A 21,028-nucleotide genomic window follows, 5' to 3' on the forward strand; every position below is an offset into this window, starting at 1 on the left:
TATACCTCTCTTGAATTTGGTCAAACAGACACAAATCTCCTATTAAAAAAAAAAACACTTGTCTTTTTGGGAAGATTTGTGTCTTTTTGAAAATTTCAAGATAGGTTCTTAGATTTTTTAAAACCTCAAAGGAGGTTTCTGAAATTTTTGAAATCTCATTGTATTTTTGCCAAATCTCAGGGGAGGTTAGTGTCTTTTATCCTAATGTTTATATATATATATATATGTGTGTGTGTGTGTGTGTTAATCCATTGAGAAATAAGAAGGGCCGAATATCCCATAACCATTAGTTCATTACTCATAATTTTATTTGGAATGGGTTATATTTGTTAAATTCGGTTAACTGATTAATCAAATTATATGTTAGTTGGTTAACAATTCAATTTTTGAAAAAAGAATTTGGTTTTGTTAGTAGAGATTTTTTTTTTTAAATTGATTAATTTAATTAATTAATTGAATTAATAATACCAATGAATGCCCTCCTACCATTTGGTACATTATTACGTTCACTCACCAAATAAAATTTAATCAATTGTTTCAGTTAATTTTTAAACGAATTTTCTTGGTTTGAGTTTTCAAAACCTTTGACTTTTTGATCCGATCAAATACTTTAAGTATTCGGATGGATTAACCAAAATTAATTGAAGTATATATTTTCTATGTATACAATCTTGTAATATGCATTAGCCACACAAATAGGTAGAAGATATATTACCCGACTCAATTTATACAAATCCTAAATATCCCAATGCACATAAACCAATAAGGCCCAATGTTGCCCCCGGGGGCTGGCTCAGGTGGTAGGAGGATCTGCGATGGGTTGCTTGACAGTATAAGTCCGGGTTCAATTCCTGCCTCGTTGAGTAAAAACCTGAATTTACCTCTTGCGTTGGCTGTGGGGCCAAACAACGTGGGCGAAAGATTAGTTTGAGTGCATCTTAACGCCACAAGTGATCATATATCATGTAACTGGATGAGCCGAGGACGTCAAGACACTCGGCGTAACCGAAAAAAAAAAGAAGAAGGCCCAATGTCCCATTGGCTCATGACCAAATAATCCAAACAACAATCTAATGTTACCGGAGCTAAAAATCTCTTCAAATTATTGCCGGGTGGCATGAAGAGGGTCAATGCCCAACAACAATTTATTTAAATTGAGTTCGAATTTAAATACAATAGTCCTTTCATAATTGAGTTTATTCAAATATAATTCATTTATCTAGGGTAAGTGAGTTTAGGTTGCGCAACCAAAGAAATTGTTTATTTAATCTATTGATGTTATTTTAAAAAAAAAATTAATTTAAATTTTTTAAAATATTAAATAGAAAAATAACAAGTAGTCAAAATAAGTACTAATTTTTTTAAAAATTTTAGTTGGCATTCATTAAAAACTTACAATATTAAAGGAAAACAATAAAAAAGTTTTTTTTTTCAAATATTACATATTTATTAACAGATACTCCTTTATAATTTGTTAATTAATTGAGTAGGGTTAGATTTAGGACTATAAACAAATCGAACCGAGCCGATTCAAACTTTATCATGTTCAGATTTGTTTATTAAATTTTTAATCAAACTCATATTAAACTTCAATATATGTACTTAAACTTGTTTATTATACAATGAACAAGCGTACAAACCCTTACTAAATCAAGCTAACGAGATGCTCAAACTTAAGCATTAACTTTATCACTAAATTCATGTTGTGAAATTTAAGTTAAATAATTTTATCTACAGTTCCAATTTTAAGTTTACTACAACAATTTATTAAGTTTAATTAAATCTTATTAAAATAACTCATAAATGATTATAATTTAAGCTTATTAATCAAGCCCAAATCAAACAAGTTAAATTCCCGTGTCACTCAACTTTATTCCATTTGCTACCCAGCCTACGCTAATTTCTTTTATATCTTATGTACTGGTTTATAAACATTCAAAATCTGAATGAATCCGATCCATTAACAATCCAATCTGAATCCAAACTCAACCCGTGTGAATCCCATTCGTTAACGACCCGAGCGGAGCCCGATCCATTGACCCGTTTACCACCCCAGTAATTCCCAAATCCACCCCCCACCCAGTCCCCTCCTTCCTTCCCAAATTCCTTACCCTAGCGCCAGCAGCCGCAGGCAGGCAGCCTCCTTCTGCGGCGCTGCCGTCACCTCAGTGATTCAGTCTCCGAGAATCCTTCAGTTGTTTGTTCTCAGATTACTCTCCATTCGTTCCCAAATCCAAGCTTGATTGCTAGGACAACCAGCACTACCTGCACCGGCTGAGTCACGTCCCCACTTGAAACTCAACTTCAGCTCAGCTCTAACTCTCATTCTCATTTCGTTCTCAAAAAATCAAGGTTATTCTATGTGTAATTTATTGCATAATGCAGCAGGAATTACATTAAACTAAGGACGGTTTGAATTATTTTAGTAGAAATATAATTTATTGAATATTGAATGCTTGCAGCTGGAAGTTCAGAGTAGGAATTCGAACTAAAATCTGTTCTGTTAACATCCGTTAACCAATTAATCCAATTGTAATTTGGTTGGTTAGGAAGTCGTATTCCAAAATTTTTCGGCTTATACGGTTGACTGAATTCTCACTCCTGAGAAAGCCAGGGTTTTGCACCAGTTCAAAAAATGACTGAATAACCCTAGTTTCACATCACTATTTTGACCCCATCCTTATTAACACTCTTGCAAATCGATACAGATTAAATGGAAGGATTGCAAGTATCAGATGCTAACCTGGTGGTATATGTACACCCATCCAAGGCGGCTAAAGTTTCTGAGGCCATCCTCCGCGAACTCAGTTCTTTGCTTTTCAAGTAAGTTTGCCGTTTGTTTTTCCCGCTTTTGCTTGGTTATCTTGTAATCGTTCTGGGGAGAACAATTTCTTATCAACTTGTTTATGTCATTCATCTCTTTCCTCTTCCTGAGAAAATATAGGAAAATGATGAAAATTTGTAGAAACTTATAATCGGCTGCCTTTATGTATCTAGCTTCCAAATATAAGTTTTTTCTTGCTAAACCCAATCTAACATTGCCATTTTGATGGTTTGTGCAATACTTCCCTAAGGTAGACCCTTTTTGGCTTTCTCAGGTCCAGTCTTATTGATGAAATTTCATTCTTTTACATGATGAACACAAGATTGCATATGCCTGGACGGGCCAATGCCAGGCCCAGGGGTGAGGGCATTCATATGTGAAAAATGCTAGCCTTCTTGACAACTTGACAAACATTACATCTTGAATTTGAGGTGGTGCTCTTTTGTGTCCCACACATTATGTTTTGAATGATATTTACGAGGGGAGTATCACTTAGGATTTGGGATGCATGTTTTTAAAGTTGTTGGAAGGCTAGTGTCACCTTTTGTATTTTCATGGTAAAACGTAAAAAATTGCGAAAAATATGGATTGGGTTGGTATTAGTATGGTCAATAATGTTGAAACTATAAGTTTTTCTCGTGCCTAGTGGATTTGGTGAAAATGTTTGACAACAATGCTACACGTACAGTTCGAATGCCTTATAATTATGTGTATATCTAGACTCACAGTTTTGGATGAACTACTTCATTGCACAGGTCAGAAAGCATACCCACTGATTTGTTGTTGGCCTGCATTTTACTGCTTTCCATAATATCTTTAAAGTTTCAAGTTACACCTTTTGTCTCCTTTGTAGCTTGTCTTGGCAAAAATGGAATACTAAATGATGCAGAAATTATTAGCTTGCTCACTCGTATGGATATGATTATTCTAAAAACTGACATATGCTTAGATGGCATTAATTCTCTGATTAACCTATTTTAGCTGCTATCATAAAAAGTAGCCTGTCTAATTGATTTATTTATTTTTTGTTATTATTTTTATTTTGGTTCATTTGCAGGTTCAGTGAAATTTTTGATGGAGTTGTATTGGCTTATGATGTTCACATTCTAGATAAAAAAGCAAAGATTCTTCCTGGGGTTCATCCCTATTTTGGTGTGAGACTGAAGACAAAATTGTTGCTTTTCTCTCCTAAGCCAGACATGCTTTTAGGTTTTATTCTGATTCTCCACGTAATATATCTGTGACACACACAAACACACACCTCTCTCCCAATTTTAACATAGGTATTTCATTATTTGTACAAACATTGTTGTCTAGTGTTATTGTCATTTGATTTTCTGGTCAAGTCCAAACAACCTTTTTGATTGGTTAGCAACTTCAAGAGAGCACCCCCAGTGGCGGGCAATGCCAGGATAAGCATTTAGAGACACAGGTCCTTGGTCAAAATCCTATTGACTGAAAATGATTCCTTGGGAGTTGGGGACACCTTAAGTCCTGCACAGCTTGCTTTAACTAGTACCGCTAGTGGGCTGATGTGGTCCTCGAATTAGCGGGCTAATTTAAAGCCACACCCTTCATTATCAAAATGATGTAAGGCTTCAAGCACGTAATTGGATGGATAACTTTGGTCCAATTTGGGATCAATTTCAAAGAACATGGTCAGCGGATTGTTGGGTCCTAAACCGAAAGCCTGTTTATTTATTTTTAGCAGGCCTATGTGTACTTGGGGGTTTGTTTGTAGGAGATGTATCTTTTTGGGGTTTTTTTTTAATTTCATGTGTCTTTATGAATTTATGTGTAGTTTCTTGGAATTTAGGCTTCCTTATAAATAGGGGGTGGAAGCTGTGTAGCTGTTAGTTTTGATGGATTTAAACTGAGTAATGAATGTGGATTCCCCTATCCTCGTCTTCCTTCTTCGTATTCTTCCTGACTTCCTCTCTCCCCACATTATTCTCCCATGGACAATACCTTCATCACCCTTCTATCTCTATTTTTTTTTTCTGGTCTCTCTCCTGGCAATAATTACTCTCTCTTGCTGCTGCTTCAGTTGAATCAGTTCAGCATTGTTATAAATCTGATCACCCACAATCTTCATGTGTAACTGACTTACCATTATTTCTTTGTTCTTATCCTGTCTCCTCCAATCATTCTCAAAGAATCATAAAAAAACTCAAACCACAACTACAAAATAACTGCCATTTACTTCCTATTTCTGCCAACATTGCTTCAAACCAAAGAATTCGAGCAATTTACACAAATAAATAAAGGACAATTGGAAATTCGAAGAACTATTCATTAACCTGCAACTTCCCAAAGAATTATAATTATGCCTCTCATTTTTGAACTCCGCTTTTCTGACTTTGCCACACCCTACAACCATCAAATGTCCCACCACTGGAAAGCCCCTCCGCTAAATTTGTCCTCTGTCCAATGGGCAATGTGGCCCCTTGTGCACATGAATATTTCCCATCTGACCCCTTTCAAAAAATCCCTAGCGTTTTACTTTCTTCTCATCACCTCATCACAACTACTACAATCACTCCCCTCTGATTCACCTTCACTCCAAGTTTCACATGAGAAAATTGTAGCTGGTGACTCATGTGCCTCTCACCAGCTACACATGGGTGGGAAAAATTTCATGGGTTCCGTTACTTCCAAAACTCTTAGATAGTTGCCTCCAGCTCTGGTATTTTGCTTTTTTTTTTTCAAAATTCTGCAAAATTTTTTAAGTTGTCTGAGAGAAAGTTGATTGCTGAGTTTGGTACACATCTAGAGGAAGCCATCAGTACTGCCAGCATAAAAAAATAACCAGATAATATTGCTTCAATTTGTGAGTTGTTTATGAGGGTTTGTTTAGTTTCCATGAGGTAAACCACAATAAAGGTGAAATTGAAATAGTTCTTGAAAAAAAATAAAAATAAAAGTCAAGTTTGTGGTTTGACATAAATAGAGATTGAGTTGGCAAATTTTGTTAAGGGTCCTTAGTGATATATTATTGCAGTATACATATAAAAATCAGCAGCATGGTGGCCAATGCTGAATTGTCTGCAAAAGTGGAATTATCACATGGTACGGTACAAAATATGGAGAATGCGTTGGAGACTATTTACTGATACTTTGAATAAGCTAACAACTAAAGTTGCAGGCTTGGGTAAAAGGCCCATATATTGGTATAGCTGTTGTTGCTCCTCATGCTTTTAAGCTCTGTGGATGTCAAAACGATCATTTGAGTAAAGGATTTAAATTGAATTTTTAGATTTTAATGGTGATGGTTCTCTAGATGAATTTGATATTGGGTGTATTTTGGAGTACTATCCAATGGTATGGCATGAATGAGGTTTGAAAGTTATATTTGGCTGAATCGAAATTGAAGGGAACTACTTGAATTTGGTGGATTAAACAACATGAGATGAAGAAGCTCCCGATGAGATTAGAACATGGTATGAGACATCATGCAAGAGCAAGTTGTACAATTACCAGCAACATGTTTATCTGCAAGCCTTTGATTTGAATCACAAAGAAAAGATGGTGGTAGATCACATAGTAGGTGCTATCATTTGGCTACTCCTGTTGATATAGAATGGAAAGAAGATGTTTTGATAGCTTTGCAAAGGAAATGGTTGAAGCCAACTATTGTCTCCAAGCTTGTTACATGGTTGTCTCATTATTGTTGGGGATGCTATATAGGTTGCCACTCTTTTTTTTTTTTTGGGGGGGGTGGGGGGAATACTATATAGGCTGCCACTTAGGAATTTTTTTTCCCCTCCTCCAAGGGAGGGGGGGGGGGGACATGTAGTGTAATTCTCCTAAAGTCACATCAACCCCTTTATTTGAGAATAATATTAGTAGTATTGTGTATATGGAGCCAATTGAGTAAAGGAGTTTAGACTACTATCCCTTGGAGACATTGGAAGACTCCTAAGCATTTTGGAGCAGATGCTCCAAATGTCAGGGTTTTAGGCATCGAGCTGCACGATCTCCTAACCAAATCATGGCAATTGCAGAAAAAGAAGGTTGAGAAGGTGCCATCCAAGTGCTTGAAGTTGAGACAGAAGTCTGAAGTGACTAAGATGGCAATGAAAACGTGAAAAATTTTTGTTTAATTCTTCAATGATGATGCCATCCAAGTAATTAGACCAGGATCATAAGCAACTTTGTGCTTTGGTTGTTGATCCTCGTCAATGTTTTAAAAAGGCAAAAGCATATGGTGAGACATTTTTACCCCTCGTGAGGTGAGGCATAAGCCTTTTGGGACCGTATTTTTTAAAATGATTAATTAATAAAAAAAACTTATATATAGTATAAAAAATAAGAAAAATTTAGAATAATAAATAACATATATAAAGCATTAAATTAAGATACCATGTAGGCCATTTTTAGCTCACAAACTCAAGTCTCAAATGAAGCATGTCAAGAGATAAGAATAAGCCATCCATATTCCATAACATTACAAAAAAAGAGAAGAATCAAGAAATCAAGTTGAAGGATCATAATGTCTCATCATCCAAGATTCTAAGATTCGAATACCTAAATTGAAAATGTTAAAAAAGGAACTTTCAAATTCTTCTTCATCAAAGTTTTCATCTTCACCTAACTCTTCTATACTAGGAGTCCTTCCACTTGAAAATTCCCTTCTCCCGCTTCAACAACATCATCTTTTTCCTCAATTGTGGCTGATTTCGGCCTCTTGCCTTTGTTTTGAGTGGCTACATATGCACTCTTTATAAGGCTTAGTGTTAGGCCAATTCCTACAAGCCCAAATGGGTTTTGAGCAAGGTTGAAAACTTCATGGTCAGCTCATTCTACGAATTCCTTAGCTCCCTGGCTGAGAGCAACACCGACTTCCATTGGGAACTTATTTGGAAAATGACAGCCCCTTTTGGGGTTGCTTTTTTGACTTGGGAAGTTACTCTTGGAAGGATCCTTATCATGTACAATATTTAGAAAAAAAAAAGATTTCTCTCTTGTCAATAGATGATTTTTATGCCTAGAGTAGGAGGAAATGGTTGATCACATCCTTTTGCATTGCTTATGGACCAAGGAATTGTGGAACTTAGCCATCCCCATAGTCAAACATAAGTGGGTAACTGCAGCTATGGTGGAAGGTGAATTGTGGTCTTGGAAAGGGATTTGATCAAATAAGCAAGGAAGAAATCTTTTTCCCTCATTCCCCTTGCTATTTTTTGGGCAGTGTGGAGAGAAAGAAACAAAAGAGCCTTTGAAGAAACTTTTGTCCCATTCTAGCTATCATGGACCGTTGAATTGTGTCACAAGCCGACTATTTCACACCTTTTTTAAAGGACCGTGCGGTGCTAGCTAAAGCACTCTTGCTTAACTAGATCCACGAAACACTTTCACTATCATTCAATCAAATATTAGCGGAAGCAGTAAACTATTATGAAAGCAGTGGCAAGTAAGCAGTAAACATTGAAGCAACGCAATTCATTAACAACACCTCCGTTAACATGGTGTGTCTAGCGAGGGAGGCAAGTAGGCTAAATACGTTGACAATATCTAGTAAGTTTTACAAGTTGATGAACACTCACCTTAGAGTTTTATATGCAATTCTCACTCTGGCACTAGGAAACATCAAAGTGATCGAGGAGTCTTACTACCTTATTTGGCATAGGGAGGAACTACTACTAGAAAGTAAACCTACACTAGTATTTACATGATGAAAACCCATCCCAAATGCCTGAGACAAGCGGTCATAGGCAAGTATAATGCCTTGATCGACGCTCTCCCACTTATGCGGTTGACGCCCTCGTAGACTTTGACGCTAGGTACACTTCTACTTTGTCCATGAGTGGTTGCATATCTTCCGCAGAAATCTAGTTGATTTCTTCATCACCAAGGCCTTTCCACTTCACTAAGAACTCCCGCTGCTTCTTCTTTGAGGATATGAATTCTCTCTCTGTTTGCAAGGATCTTCAACTTCACGTTTGTTAGGTTGCACTGTCTTCAATTTTGCTTTGGTTGGCTGATTTCTGCTCGGATCTTTAGTGTCGATGTTGAATTGCTTGAGGTAGCTGACGTGAAACACATGATGCACTCTCATCCAAGTCGTAGGATTGATTCTATAAGATGTCTTCCTGACTTTGGCCAATATGGGTACTGGTCCTTCATATTTGCGAAGTAGTATCCTATCTCGTCCTCGTAGTGACCTGATATGTTCAGGATTGAGCTTAACAAGCACCAAGTCGCCTACGTTGAAGTGTTGCGGTCTTCTTCCCTGATATGCCCACTTCTTCATCTGCTTAGAAGCTATCTCCTGGTAGGCTCGGACAATATCTGCATTCTGTTTCCATTCTCTGGTGAAGATGTACGCCTTGGGACTCTTTCCTCTATACGACTCATCCACTGTGTGAGGTAACAACGATTGCTGGCCTGTAACAAGCTCAAAGGGGCTCTTGTTGGTTGTTGAGCTCTTTTGGGCATTGAAACAAAACTGAGCCACATCAAGTAGTTGCACCCAATTCTTCTGGTTGGCGTTGATGAAATGACACAAGTATTCTTCTAGTAGCCCACTGAATTTCTCCGTTTGTTTGTGGATGGTAACTCGAGGAGATTTCAAGTTGTGAACCGAGGATGCTAAAAAGTTCTATCTAGAAGTTGTTGGTGAATCTTGAGTCTCGGTCACTAACAATGTCTTGGGGAACACCCCAATATTTCACAATATTTTTAAAGAATAATTGTGCCGTCTCCTTTGCCAAACAGTACTTTGGTGCAGGTATAAACATACCATACTTCGAAAACCTGTCCATAACCACAAGTATAGACCCTGCATCTCCCACTTTGGGCAGGTTGGTGATGAAGTCCAGTGAGACACTTTCCCACGATTTGGATGGTACTGGTAGGCGCTCCAGCAGCCCTGCAATCTTCCTTTGCTCCACCTTGTCTTGTTGGCAAGTGAGACAAGTTCAGGTATAATCAACCACATCATCATGCATGTGCAGCCAATAATACATCTGCTTCAGTAAGGCCAAAGTGCGCTGCCATCCTGGATGTCCAGCCCACATGATGTCATGTCACTCTCTCAACAATGTCTTTCTCAGATCACCAGCTCGTGGCACAAAGAGCCGGTTACTATGGGTCATCAACAATCCGTCTGCCATCCAGAATTGACGTGCTTTCCCCTCTCTAGTCAGCTTCGTGAGGTTCTGCACAACTGGGTCTTTGGCTAAGTTCTCTTTGATGCGCTTCTGCATCGCCGTGGTAACAGTACTCGTAGTCAGGTGTGTTACCATCTGCAAGGCCGCCAACCCGGCCTTCCTACTCAATACATCAACAACTTGGTTTAGGCACCTCGCCTTGTGCTTAAAGGAGAAATCAAATTCTGCCAAGAATTCCTGCCATCGGCCCTGCTTGGGTGTCAACTTCGAATGTGTGAAGAAATGGCTAACTCTCGAGTTATCCGTTTTCACTGCAAACCTTGACCCAAGTAAGTAATGCCCCCACACGCAGAGACAATGTATCACCGCTAGCATCTCCTTTTCTTGAGCTGTGTACTTCCGCTCTGCTTAACTAAGCTTACGATTCTCGTACACAACATGATGCCCCTCTTGTAACAAGACTCCTCCAAGGGCGAAGTCTGATGCATCTGTTTGCACCTCGAAGGGTTTCCTGACATCCGAAAGAGCAAATACTAGATCTCTCATCATGGCATCCTTCAAGTCATCAAAGGCTCCCTAACACTTCTCAGTCTAGTTCCACTCATGATACTTCTTTAGTAGCTTTGTCATAGGAGCTGTTCTCTGCGAATGCCCCTCTACTAACTTCTTATAATAGTTGACAAGGCCAAGAAAGGAATGCAACTCATTCACTGTCGTTGGGATCTTCTATTCTTGAATCTCCCTTACCTTCTCCATATCCATCGGGATATGACCTTGATCAATCACATGACCAAGGAATTTAATGCTCTGTTGAGCGAAAGAGCACTTCTCTTTCTTCACATATAGACTGTTCTCCCTCAGCCCGTTGAATACCTTCCGTAGATGCTCTTCATGTTCCTCCAGAGTGGAACTGTAGACAACAATATTATCCAGGTGCACCACGACAAACTTTTCGAGGTACTCACGAAATACCTAGTTCATCAAGGTACAAAATGTTTTAGGCGCATTCGTTAACCTGAAGGGCATCCAAGAATTCATACGCCCCATACCTCGTCACACAAGTAGTCTTCGGTTCATCCCCATTAGCAATCTTTGCATGATAGTAGCTCGACCTCAAGTCAAGTTTAGTTAAGTACTTGACACGACTCAACTGATCCAACAAATCAGCAATCAATGAAATAGGATACTTGTTGCGCACTGTCACCTTGTTGAGCGTGCGGTAGTCTATACACTTCCGTATGCTCCCATCATGTTTCCTCTGAAACAACATCGGTACTCCGAACGATACTTTGGAAGGGTGAACATATCCCGTTTGCAACAACTCATCAAGTTGTTTCTTCAGCTTTGCTAGCTCTAGAGGTGCCATCCAATATGGCCCCTTAGCGGGTGGTTTCATTCCTAGCAACAGCTCGATCTCATGCTCCACACCCCGTCGTGGAGGCAAGTTATGAGGTAGCTTATTTGGCATCACCTCCTTAGTCCTTCTACTCATCCAACAAAGCTTGGATGGTCATAGGCACCAGTTATTAGCATAGTTCTTCATCTACCACCACAGTGGCTAGATATGTATGCTCACCCTTTCTCAACCCCCTTTTGAGTTGCATGGCTGAAAGGAACTTCCCATCGTTTCCTTTTGTCGCAATGACTTGCACCATGCACGGGTGATCTCCCATTAGACACAGGGAACCAGTAGAAGGCATCAGCATTGCCTTTGTCCCCCTCAAGTATTCCATTCCCAAAATGACTTGAAATTCATCCAATGGCCCCATTGTGAAATTCGCACGACTTTCCCACTGTCTAAGCCTCACAGCCACTTGCTTGGCTACTCCTAGAGTGGGCTGGGCTATAGAATTGACCGCTTTCATGTGTCCTGTATCCTTATCCAAGGATAAGTTGAGTCTCCATGCTTCTCGTTGCGAAACAAAATTATGAGTGGTATCCACGATAGCATGGGTACTCTTCCCATTGATTCTCAAGTCCACAAACATCAGTCCTTTTGCTTGTGTAACTTTCGGTGCTTTCGCCTGTTTTTCCAATGCGAACACCGCTGCATTGCACCCATCCTCGGGGTATCCTCCTCTTCCCCACCACTTTCCACTACTTGCTCCACAGTGGAAGCCTGTAAGGCATTAAGTGGTGCTTTGTGAGGGCACTCAAAAATTCCGTGAGGGCTTTACACAAGTAACAAGAAATTTTACTCTTTCCATTGGGTGTGTTGAACTCTTGAGATGATGAAGCTTCTTTTGAAGTTGAGGCTTTATAGTTGGCTCCCCCACTTTTGGGTTTGCCCTTCTTGAAAGACTTTCTACTGTTTCCCCCTACGCTAAACTCTTTGGACGAAGTGGTAGTATTACCAGCGTAGTCAGTGAAGCGTTCCGCGGCAGCTTGTGTGGTAGAAAGTCTTGAACTCTTTGCCTGTGAAGTTTTGTTCTTGCCCATGGTTTCAACCCCTCAAGAAAATAGAACATCTTGTCCTTTTCCGATATGTCTCTAATATCCAACATCAAAGTAGAAAATTGTTTCACGTTTTCCCTGATTGACCCAGTATGCTTGAGATCTCTCAGCTTTTTCCTAGCATTGTACTCAACATTCTCAAGAAAGAATTGGGCCTTGAGTTCTCTCGTCAAGTCTGCCCAACAATCCACAACACAACGTCCATTTTCAATTTCATTGTACTTAGTACGCCACCACAGTTTGGCGTCACTAACCAAGTACATGGTCGTAGTATCCACTTTCACCTGTTTTGAGGTCATCCTCATCGCGTGAAAGTACCGCTCCATATAAAAAAAGTTCTCCAACTCCTTGGCATCATGGGCACCCCCATACGTCTTGGGTTCTGGTACCTTGGTCTTGCTAAACCCCGAAGTGTTAGAGTTTCCCATAGCAAGCACCATCAAATTCATTTTTGCATTCAGATAAGCTATTCAAGATTGCAAAGTTTCCACAGTATGGTGAAAGTCCTCTGACATTTCACCTATCAAACTTGCTTGATGCTTTTGTGATTCCATCACTTCATCAACAATCCCCTCTGTTGGGCCATCTTTGTGGCCACATTGTTGGCTGTCGTCTCAGCCTGTGCTTCTAGCACACTGATTCTCTTAGCATTGGTTGGTGCCATGGTCATTAGCTTTCCCAATCCCAGAATGAAGGCAACTAAATTCACGTAGTAACTAACCGAGCTTTGATACTAGGTGTCACGGGCCGACTATTTCGCATCTTTGTGAAAGGACTATGCGGCGCTAGCTGAAGCTCTCTTTCTTAACTAGCCAGCCTATCGTTTACCACAATTCATCCACGAAACACTTTAACTATCATTCAATCAAATATCAGCGGAAGCAGTAAGCAATTATGAAAACAGTGGCAAGTAAGTAGTAAACATTGAAGTAACGCAATTCATTAACAACGCCTCCATTAACATGGTGTGTCTAGCGAGGGAGGCAAGCAGGCTAAACATGTTGACAATATGTAGTGAGTTTTACAAGTTGATGAACACTCACCCTCCCCTAAAGAGCTTTATATGTAATTGTCACTCTGGCACTAGGAAACGTCAAAGTGACCGAGGAGTCATACTGCCTTATTTGGCATAGGGAGAAACTACAACTAGAAAGTAAACCTACACTAGTATTTACATGATGGAAACCGATCCCAAACACATGAGACAAGTGGTCACAGACTCACAAGAAAGCATAATGGCCTGAACAAGCTCGGCTCATGACGGAATTGCTATGATCTTTAGTTGGGGTTTTTGGGCTAGTTGGAAGGGACTCTTTTGTAATCCTTGATTTTGTTGATACTTTTCAGTGAGGCGGTATTTCTCTCATGTTGTTTCCTTTGTCATGGGGTAGCATCTCCCTTGATGCCTTTTTTAATAAAATTTCTATTTGCTGAACAAAATACAATAAAATCTTAATTTAGTAGATTAAAAAATAAATAATGATCTTTTACTTATCTAAGTTCTCACTAGAATCATTACTCTTCCTTTGCAAGGAATTAAGGAATGAGAGCAACTAGAAGCATGAGTTGTTTGACCGTTATCTCCCTCATTAACTATTGCCGGAATAGCTCTAATAGAATCAACTCTAAGGGATTTTCATCATCAAGCCAACAAGTATCATTTGGGAGGATGTGTTCTCCCTTCTTGGTGATCCACTCATCATCTGAATCTACTTCGTACGCCAATATTGGATCATAATTCTGTCTACCTGTTATGGTCCTCTCTCTTTGTTTTGTCTTGTATTTCGTATAAACTAGAAGATTCAATATTTTGTGCTTTATTCTATTTTTCTTTTTGGTATGAATCTACAATTACATTAGTTAAATGTTTAAATGTTAGAAGATAATTGCATAACCAAGTTAAACATGGAGAATAAATAAATAACTCCATCTAGAAGATAACATGGTATTTGTTCCTCTTGCATCCACCAAAATTGCATGTGTGACTAAGAACAAGAATAAGAATCTTTGTTTACTCGGGGGTTTTTGTGCCAAAATGCTTCCAACAATCAGCTACACAAGAAGGTTTATACTTAAAAAGAAACAAAGATTGAATAATAATCAATAATTTACTACTTTTTATTAACTCGTTATTTTACCTGGGGTTCTCAACATTCTAGAATCAATGGCCACTCAACTCACAAAATCTCCTTTGCATTATCAAACAAATCCGGTTGGATGTCTATAGCTAAATATCTCCTCATAATCCTACATTCTATCCATGCAATCAAATAAACCCTTTTTTCGCTTCCTTAAGACACAATTGAGGATTTTGATAAATATCGAGCAGCATGTAGGGGTGATGAAGTTGTGGAGTCCATCTATCGTCAATCTTCCTCCAAATGGGTCCATATTTCTTTGCATTTCTATAAAAATTAGCGGCAATTTTTTCCTTTTCTGAATTCATTAACTCATTAATAAACCCCATGGTGGATCTGTTTTTCAGGATCAACTTCCCTTAGGACAAACAAATGGGACTACAGTCTTGATAACATGAGCCACCCAAGACCAAAAATGTTGGTCAAATAAAACAATTAAGCAGTCCCTTATACCTTATTGCCTTTCTACTTATGTAGGCTTGCTACACATCTTTAAAGAAAGCATAGATTGAAGGTCTCACTTTTGTTTTTAAATGCTTTATAGTGTCAAAAAGGCAATCTAAAAGCATGGCAATGAGGGATGGATGAGCTATTTATTGTTTGTGAAATGCTCCCTCATCATTGCTAGTACATAGGAATGGTTACTCAACTTGCTTAGCCTTTAGGATTGTGGTTGCATGGATCTTTAATTTTGCAATATCCTCCAACATAAGATCTAGACGATGTGTCTCACAGATGGATTCCAATACAATTTCTCTCTTCTTTCCATCATTTATCATGTTCTTCGCATTATCTTTTATCACCTGCACAACATTCTTCTAACCAACTTCTTCAACTACCTCATATGTAAATATTAGAAGCATCAATAAATTTTGAAAACCACGCACTGGCAAGACCAAAACAAGAAAATTAGTGAAATAGTTTTTAATGCTTGTTATGCTGATGCTCTATCCTAAAGAAAGTTAATTCACTAATGAGGTATGTTGTAAATAATATTTCTATTTTAGAAAATAAGTTAATTTGGGTATTAATAGGCGTATGCTTTTAGAATTGAGGCATATGCACCGTGATAGAAGGTGTATGCATTTTGGGATATGCCTTTATGCGTTTAGGCCCTAAAAATGTTCTCAAAGTACTGATCTTCGTAGCTGTATAAATGTTGTTTTTGAATTGTGAAGAAGTTAAAACTGTAAAGAAGTTGAATTTGTTAGTTAAACCTCATCCTTATCCACTCGAAAGTTGGGTGGGCAATGCCAACTTAAAGGCCCATGTTCATTGATTGCTTAACTTCAAGATTGGTTCACTAGTCATATTCTTTTGGGTCGTCCAGGAGGGTTAAGCATGATAAAAAGGGCAGCCTGGTGCACAAAGCTTCCTCGTGTACTTGGTTTGAGGAAGGGGTGGATTGCGATGGCTTTATAGTACGCAGCCTTACCTTGTATTTTTGCGAGAGGCTGTTTCCACACTATAAACCCATGACTTTTAGGTCACATACTAACAACTCTACTGTTGCAATGGCGTTGTGCCAAGGGTTAAGCATGCTGCCTACAAAAATTCTTTTGCCCTCTTCATCGACAAGAAGAAGTATAAGCCTATCTTGAGTTCTTCCACTCACCAAAATGAAGCACTAATGAGTCGAGATGATTCTATTCAATGTTATGGACTCTTGGTGCTTTCCCCTACCCTATAGACTGAATTAATTTTTGGAAGGAAGGAATTGATTTAGGATGGGATGTGTGTAGCTGGATGGATCACTTCGAACCAATTTGGAGACCAATTTTAAAGAATAGGTTCACTGGATTGTTAGGTCCTAAAGCCAAGCATGTTTAGTTTATTTGTAGTAGGCTTACATGTATTTGGGGGCTTGTTTATAATAAGTATGTCTTTTACAGGTTCTGTTTTGTAATTTCATGTATCTTTAGGGGCTTATGTATAATTTCTCTTATAGTTTAGGCTTTCTTATAAATAGTTTATGAACGCCATGTGGAAGTTAGGTTTTGATGAATTTGAATCGAGAAGTGAATGTCTGTTCCCCTGTTGTATCTGCTTCCCTTTTTCTTCCTCCTCCTCTCTCCCAGTCTCCCCTCCCTATGCTTCCCCATGCAGTAGCTTTACCGCTGTTCAGTTCAACACCTTTTTTTCTCTATTTCTTTTCCAATTTTTCTCCTGGCTGTAGTTCCTCATCCTTGCTGCTACTTCTGCACAAAGTAGATAACTCATTTATGGTTTTTTGACCTCAAGAAAGGATTTAAACCCACATTTCTGTTTGTTGTTGACTTAGTATTTTCTGCATTAGGGTTTTATTTATTTATTTAATTTTTTTTACTTTATTCTGTTAATTTTTCCCCAAGTTCTCAAAAAAAAGTTTAACTGTGCTGATTGTTTTCTGTGTTCTAATTATTCCAGAAGGGAAAGTAGTGAAGCTTGCTCAAGAATCCATTCATGTTATTGTTCTTGGTTTTTCATCTGCAATCATAATAGAGGAAGACATTCGTGAAGAATTCAAATATAAAATTGTAAGCATGCCTTTGCAACATTTTTTGTTGTTTTATTTTACTGATACATATTGAATGATATTCTTCTTATGATGGTCGAATGTCTCTTTTGATTAGTGTAATTTTACATGCTTATTTTTTCTATAGAAACATGGTGAGGGAGTATTTGCCAGTACATCTCACAAGCGACACACTATAAAGGTTGGAACTGTGATACGTTTCGTAGTCAAAAGGTGATTTTTTTTATTCATTTAAGCTTTGTTAATGATACTTCTCAAAATAGTTTTTTTAACTGTTAGTATCTGGTGCATTTGGTTCTTATACATTTGCTTCAGCTATATAAGTTATTCTGTCATACTTAAATTTCTATTTGTTCTTTTTTGGGATATTTGTTGTTTGGGAGAACTTTGGGTGCAGTGGTGTCCATGCTTTATATGCTATTTTCTCCTCACCCCTCTTTTGAAATTTGTAGATCCCCTGATTTGATATTGAACTAATATTGTAGTTTCTATGTGGAATAACAATGGGTCCATTTAGTTTTGGAAAATAATTTTCATTTTCCATTTTATTTTTTTACAAAATTGCAAAAAAAGATGCTAATTTTTCATTTTAAAAACATTTTTATGAAAGAAATGAATAACAATAAATAGTTTTGACACCATTTGCTTGTGAAAATAGTTTTGTATTCATTTTTAAATTTTCAAATAATTACAAAAATGCCACCTTGTTTTTCAATTTTTCAAATTTAAATAGAAAAGTTGGAAAACATCTTTTTATTATTTTTCTAGATTTCTAACTCTTACTTTGCATATGGGAGTATGAAATTTTGGATCTTGGATTTTAATTTGTGTGGATTATGTATAGAGAGTTTCTTCTAAACCCACACAAATCCAAATTCAAGCTCCAAAACCCATGATTTCAAATATTACCTTATATAAAATTTGGAAAATTGGAAAACAAGATATCCTTTTTGTGATTATTTTGAAATCTAAAAGTAAAAAATAAAAAATTGTTTTGCACATTTAAACAAACTCTTTATTATCTACCTCTTTAATACAAACCTTGAAAAATTAAAAAATAAGCTAAATTTTTTATATTTCTTTGGAAAACAAAAGATTGGAAAACAGAAAATGTTTTCCGCAACTATACAGGCCCTTAATTTTTCTGGGTCGTTAGTTCCAACTGTTCTCCTCACCCCTCCTTTGAAATATGTAGATCCCCTGATTTGTTATTGAATTAATATTTGTAGTTTTGATGTGGAAATACTACATTTTTCTGGGTCGCTGGTTCCAGCTCACACAGGAAGCATCAGCTGGTTGGAAAAAAATTTAGAGAATGATTTACAAGTTGACAGGTTTAAATTGAAGCCCTTGACCTTGGAAGAAAAATTTCTATTACATTTATGAAATATCTTTCAAATCCTTAACCTACTTTGCGAATAAAACAAAATTTGTAGGACTATCAAGAAGCGGAAAGAAAGGGATGGAAGAATTGGGATGAAGGAGGATGTTGTGATGGTAGGTGAAGAAACCTTTTTGTTGAATATTGACCATAAAGTTAAGAAGTCGAGGAGTCAGGGAACTGCCAGGGAGTCTTGAATATTGGTGCAGAGTCCCAATGCTCCTAAGTCATTCTCTTGTTTCCCTGGTAATGTTACTGTTTTTTGTTTTATTAGTAAATGTGTTTAGTGCCTATAACTTTGTTGGTTCTTAATTAGGTCTGATAATTTGCTATTAACCTTATTAAGATTTCTCCTCACCTCCTGATTTTTATTAAGTGAATTTGTTTTTTTGTAAAGATGCGGATCTGCTCAGTTATGTTGCTCCTCACCTTATTTCTTCACATCCCTTGATTTTTGTTAATTTTTTTTTTTCTCGCTAATTTGAGTAGTTCTGATTCATGAATAACTGCTAGTATCAATATAAATTGTTGAGATTTTGTTCTTAATTTCATTGCATTGATTGTCTTCATTTTTGCTGTTTATGAACAACACTGGTTGACCATTGGATTCCTGAACTGATTAGCCGAGGTTTAGAGAAGTGGTGGTGGTTGTAACATGCACTTGGGTACCTATTAGGAATGCAACTTCTTTTATCCTTTTTGATTATGAAACCATTTGTTTATTTTTTTTTATGTCTTTTGTTGGTTTTTCTTTCTTTCTCACACTTGCCATATTTTTCTGTTCACATTTGGAACTTCAGTTTCATCCATCATTTCCTGTTTTATCTTCCTAACTGGTAATTATCATACCTACACAGTGCTGCCAGGGGAGTTTGTATCTTCTTTTGATGAAAGGAAGTGTTAACTTCATATTCATCCCCCCCATTTTTCTCTTTATTACACTCCTTTCTCTGGAAGAGCAAGGACTGTGGGAACAGGTACCCCCTGATGATGCATTTCTTTCTCGTGACTCAGAGGAAAAAGCTTGTTTCAACTAATTTTCAAGCTTCTTGTTGCTAGCTTTTCCAACCTTTCTTGTCTAAATATTGAGGTATAAGAACTTGAAGCTTTAGAGTAACTGAATTAGAATTTTTTTGATGAAAGAAATTATTAATTTCATGGCTTTCATCCTCTCTTTTTTCTCATTATTACCCTTCTTTCTTTGGAAGAGTAGGAGCACTCTCACTTTGATGGTGCTTTTTTTTTGTTCAAGGCAATCAATCGAAGAGAGGAAAGAGTTTGTATGAAGTATGAACAAATATTTAAGGGATTGTAGGTCTTAAACTAATATTTAAGGGCAATGTAGGTCTTATAGATGGTGTCTTGGGTATGGTCAGGGGAACATACTGTAATATTCTATACGAAGCTTTATGAAAAAGTCCAGATTGGAAACATGGGTCTCTTTTTATTGGATATATTTATTATTTATTTATAGAGAACAATGAGAAATAAACTTATGAACAGAATGATCAAAGCAAACAGTATCTCATTTAAAACAGGTAAAATTATCCATCTGCATGAGAACATTTTCCAAACAGAGGTGTTCCTTCTGTTATCTGTGGGCTGCCTGGTTCCACCTCTTCTCGAGTGATGTAACTGTGAGCTCTGCAAGTTATTCACGTTGCCTATGATGTCCTCTATAATATTACCAATTCTAGCTAAGCAATCTTGCTTTTGTAAGCACTACTGAATCTTGATACACAAATCCAATAAAATTTCCGGATGTTCCTGCAAGCTATCAAGCCATAGCTGCTGCCACTTCTTCTCTTTCATCCTTTATAACCACGTCTGTTCTAGGTTCCATCACAGTTTTCTTTAGCAAAATCTTGCACAATTCTCTGCATTTACGCCTAAGAGACATGGAATCTGCTCACCTCCACAGCACAGGATGATCTAAATTCCTCTAATAAGTAATCTGAAACTTGCATTGCATCCTTAGGAAAACACCTTTCCTGTTGATGGCAGACTTTATTGTGTCAAAACCGGACACTCCAAAGGCCCAAACATTAAATGGAGCCTAGAATCTCTTCCTGTTAACTTTGAAGTTCTCTTGCAGATTGGTTTTGAGTTTCTTGAGATTCTTACTTAAACCCCAATGAGTAGGGGTGTAACTGGTATGGTTTTGGTTGGGTTTGAACAAAATTGCACACCTAAATCAAAATATTTGATTTTTGAAACATGTAAATTGATCCAAATGGAAAGCATGTCTAGAACTGAACAGAAGAGAGTGAGAATATTTGATTTGGTTCAGCTTGGTCTGCTTGGTTTGGGTATCAAAAAGGGCCTCAATTTACGCCAACTGAACATAAAAAAAATAGTGCTTAAATTTTGCCAACTGAACTTTCTCCATTTTAATAATATTTTACAATTAGTTTTTTATTTTTCTAACGAGTAAGAGAAGAGATAAAAGGAAAAGAGAACAACTTACAAGAACATAAAATTTTCCAATGTAGCATATGGGCAAAATAAGTATACAAATGCTAAAAAAGACTAACAAACTTAGAAAAAACCTGACAATATAGTTTGGCTATATGGCTATTGGATGGATTAATTTATGCCCCTCAG

The 21,028-nt window shown here is 37.5% G+C and overlaps 1 protein-coding gene across 14 annotated transcripts in view; it reads left to right on the forward strand.

The window, feature by feature from the left end:
* Nucleotides 1-1,984: 1,984 nt before the first annotated feature.
* LOC131162417 (uncharacterized) overlaps nucleotides 1,985-21,028 on the forward strand; it is a 53,473-nt gene continuing 34,429 nt past the window's right edge. For 9 of the 14 annotated variants that reach the window (XR_009138786.1, XR_009138788.1, XR_009138787.1 and 6 more), the window contains exons 1-7: nucleotides 2,041-2,352; nucleotides 2,709-2,823; nucleotides 3,882-4,033; nucleotides 16,935-17,044; nucleotides 17,171-17,256; nucleotides 18,273-18,377; nucleotides 18,480-18,670. Coding sequence is in view for 6 of the 14 variants with exons in the window: in XM_058118871.1 (XP_057974854.1) it covers nucleotides 2,714-2,823; nucleotides 3,882-4,033; nucleotides 16,935-17,044; nucleotides 17,171-17,256; nucleotides 18,273-18,377; nucleotides 18,480-18,621 (705 nt within the window). In the remaining 8 variants the exon portion in view is untranslated. Of the gene's footprint in view, nucleotides 2,353-2,708; nucleotides 2,824-3,881; nucleotides 4,034-16,934; nucleotides 17,045-17,170; nucleotides 17,261-18,272; nucleotides 18,378-18,479; nucleotides 18,671-21,028 lie in introns of those variants that run through there. The other 5 variants (XR_009138785.1, XM_058118866.1, XM_058118870.1 and 2 more) reach the window with 4 other exon arrangements.

The sequence above is a fragment of the Malania oleifera genome, chromosome 8 (assembly GCF_029873635.1).
Source record: "Malania oleifera isolate guangnan ecotype guangnan chromosome 8, ASM2987363v1, whole genome shotgun sequence".
In the NCBI taxonomy this organism is placed as follows: Eukaryota; Viridiplantae; Streptophyta; class Magnoliopsida; order Santalales; family Ximeniaceae; genus Malania; species Malania oleifera.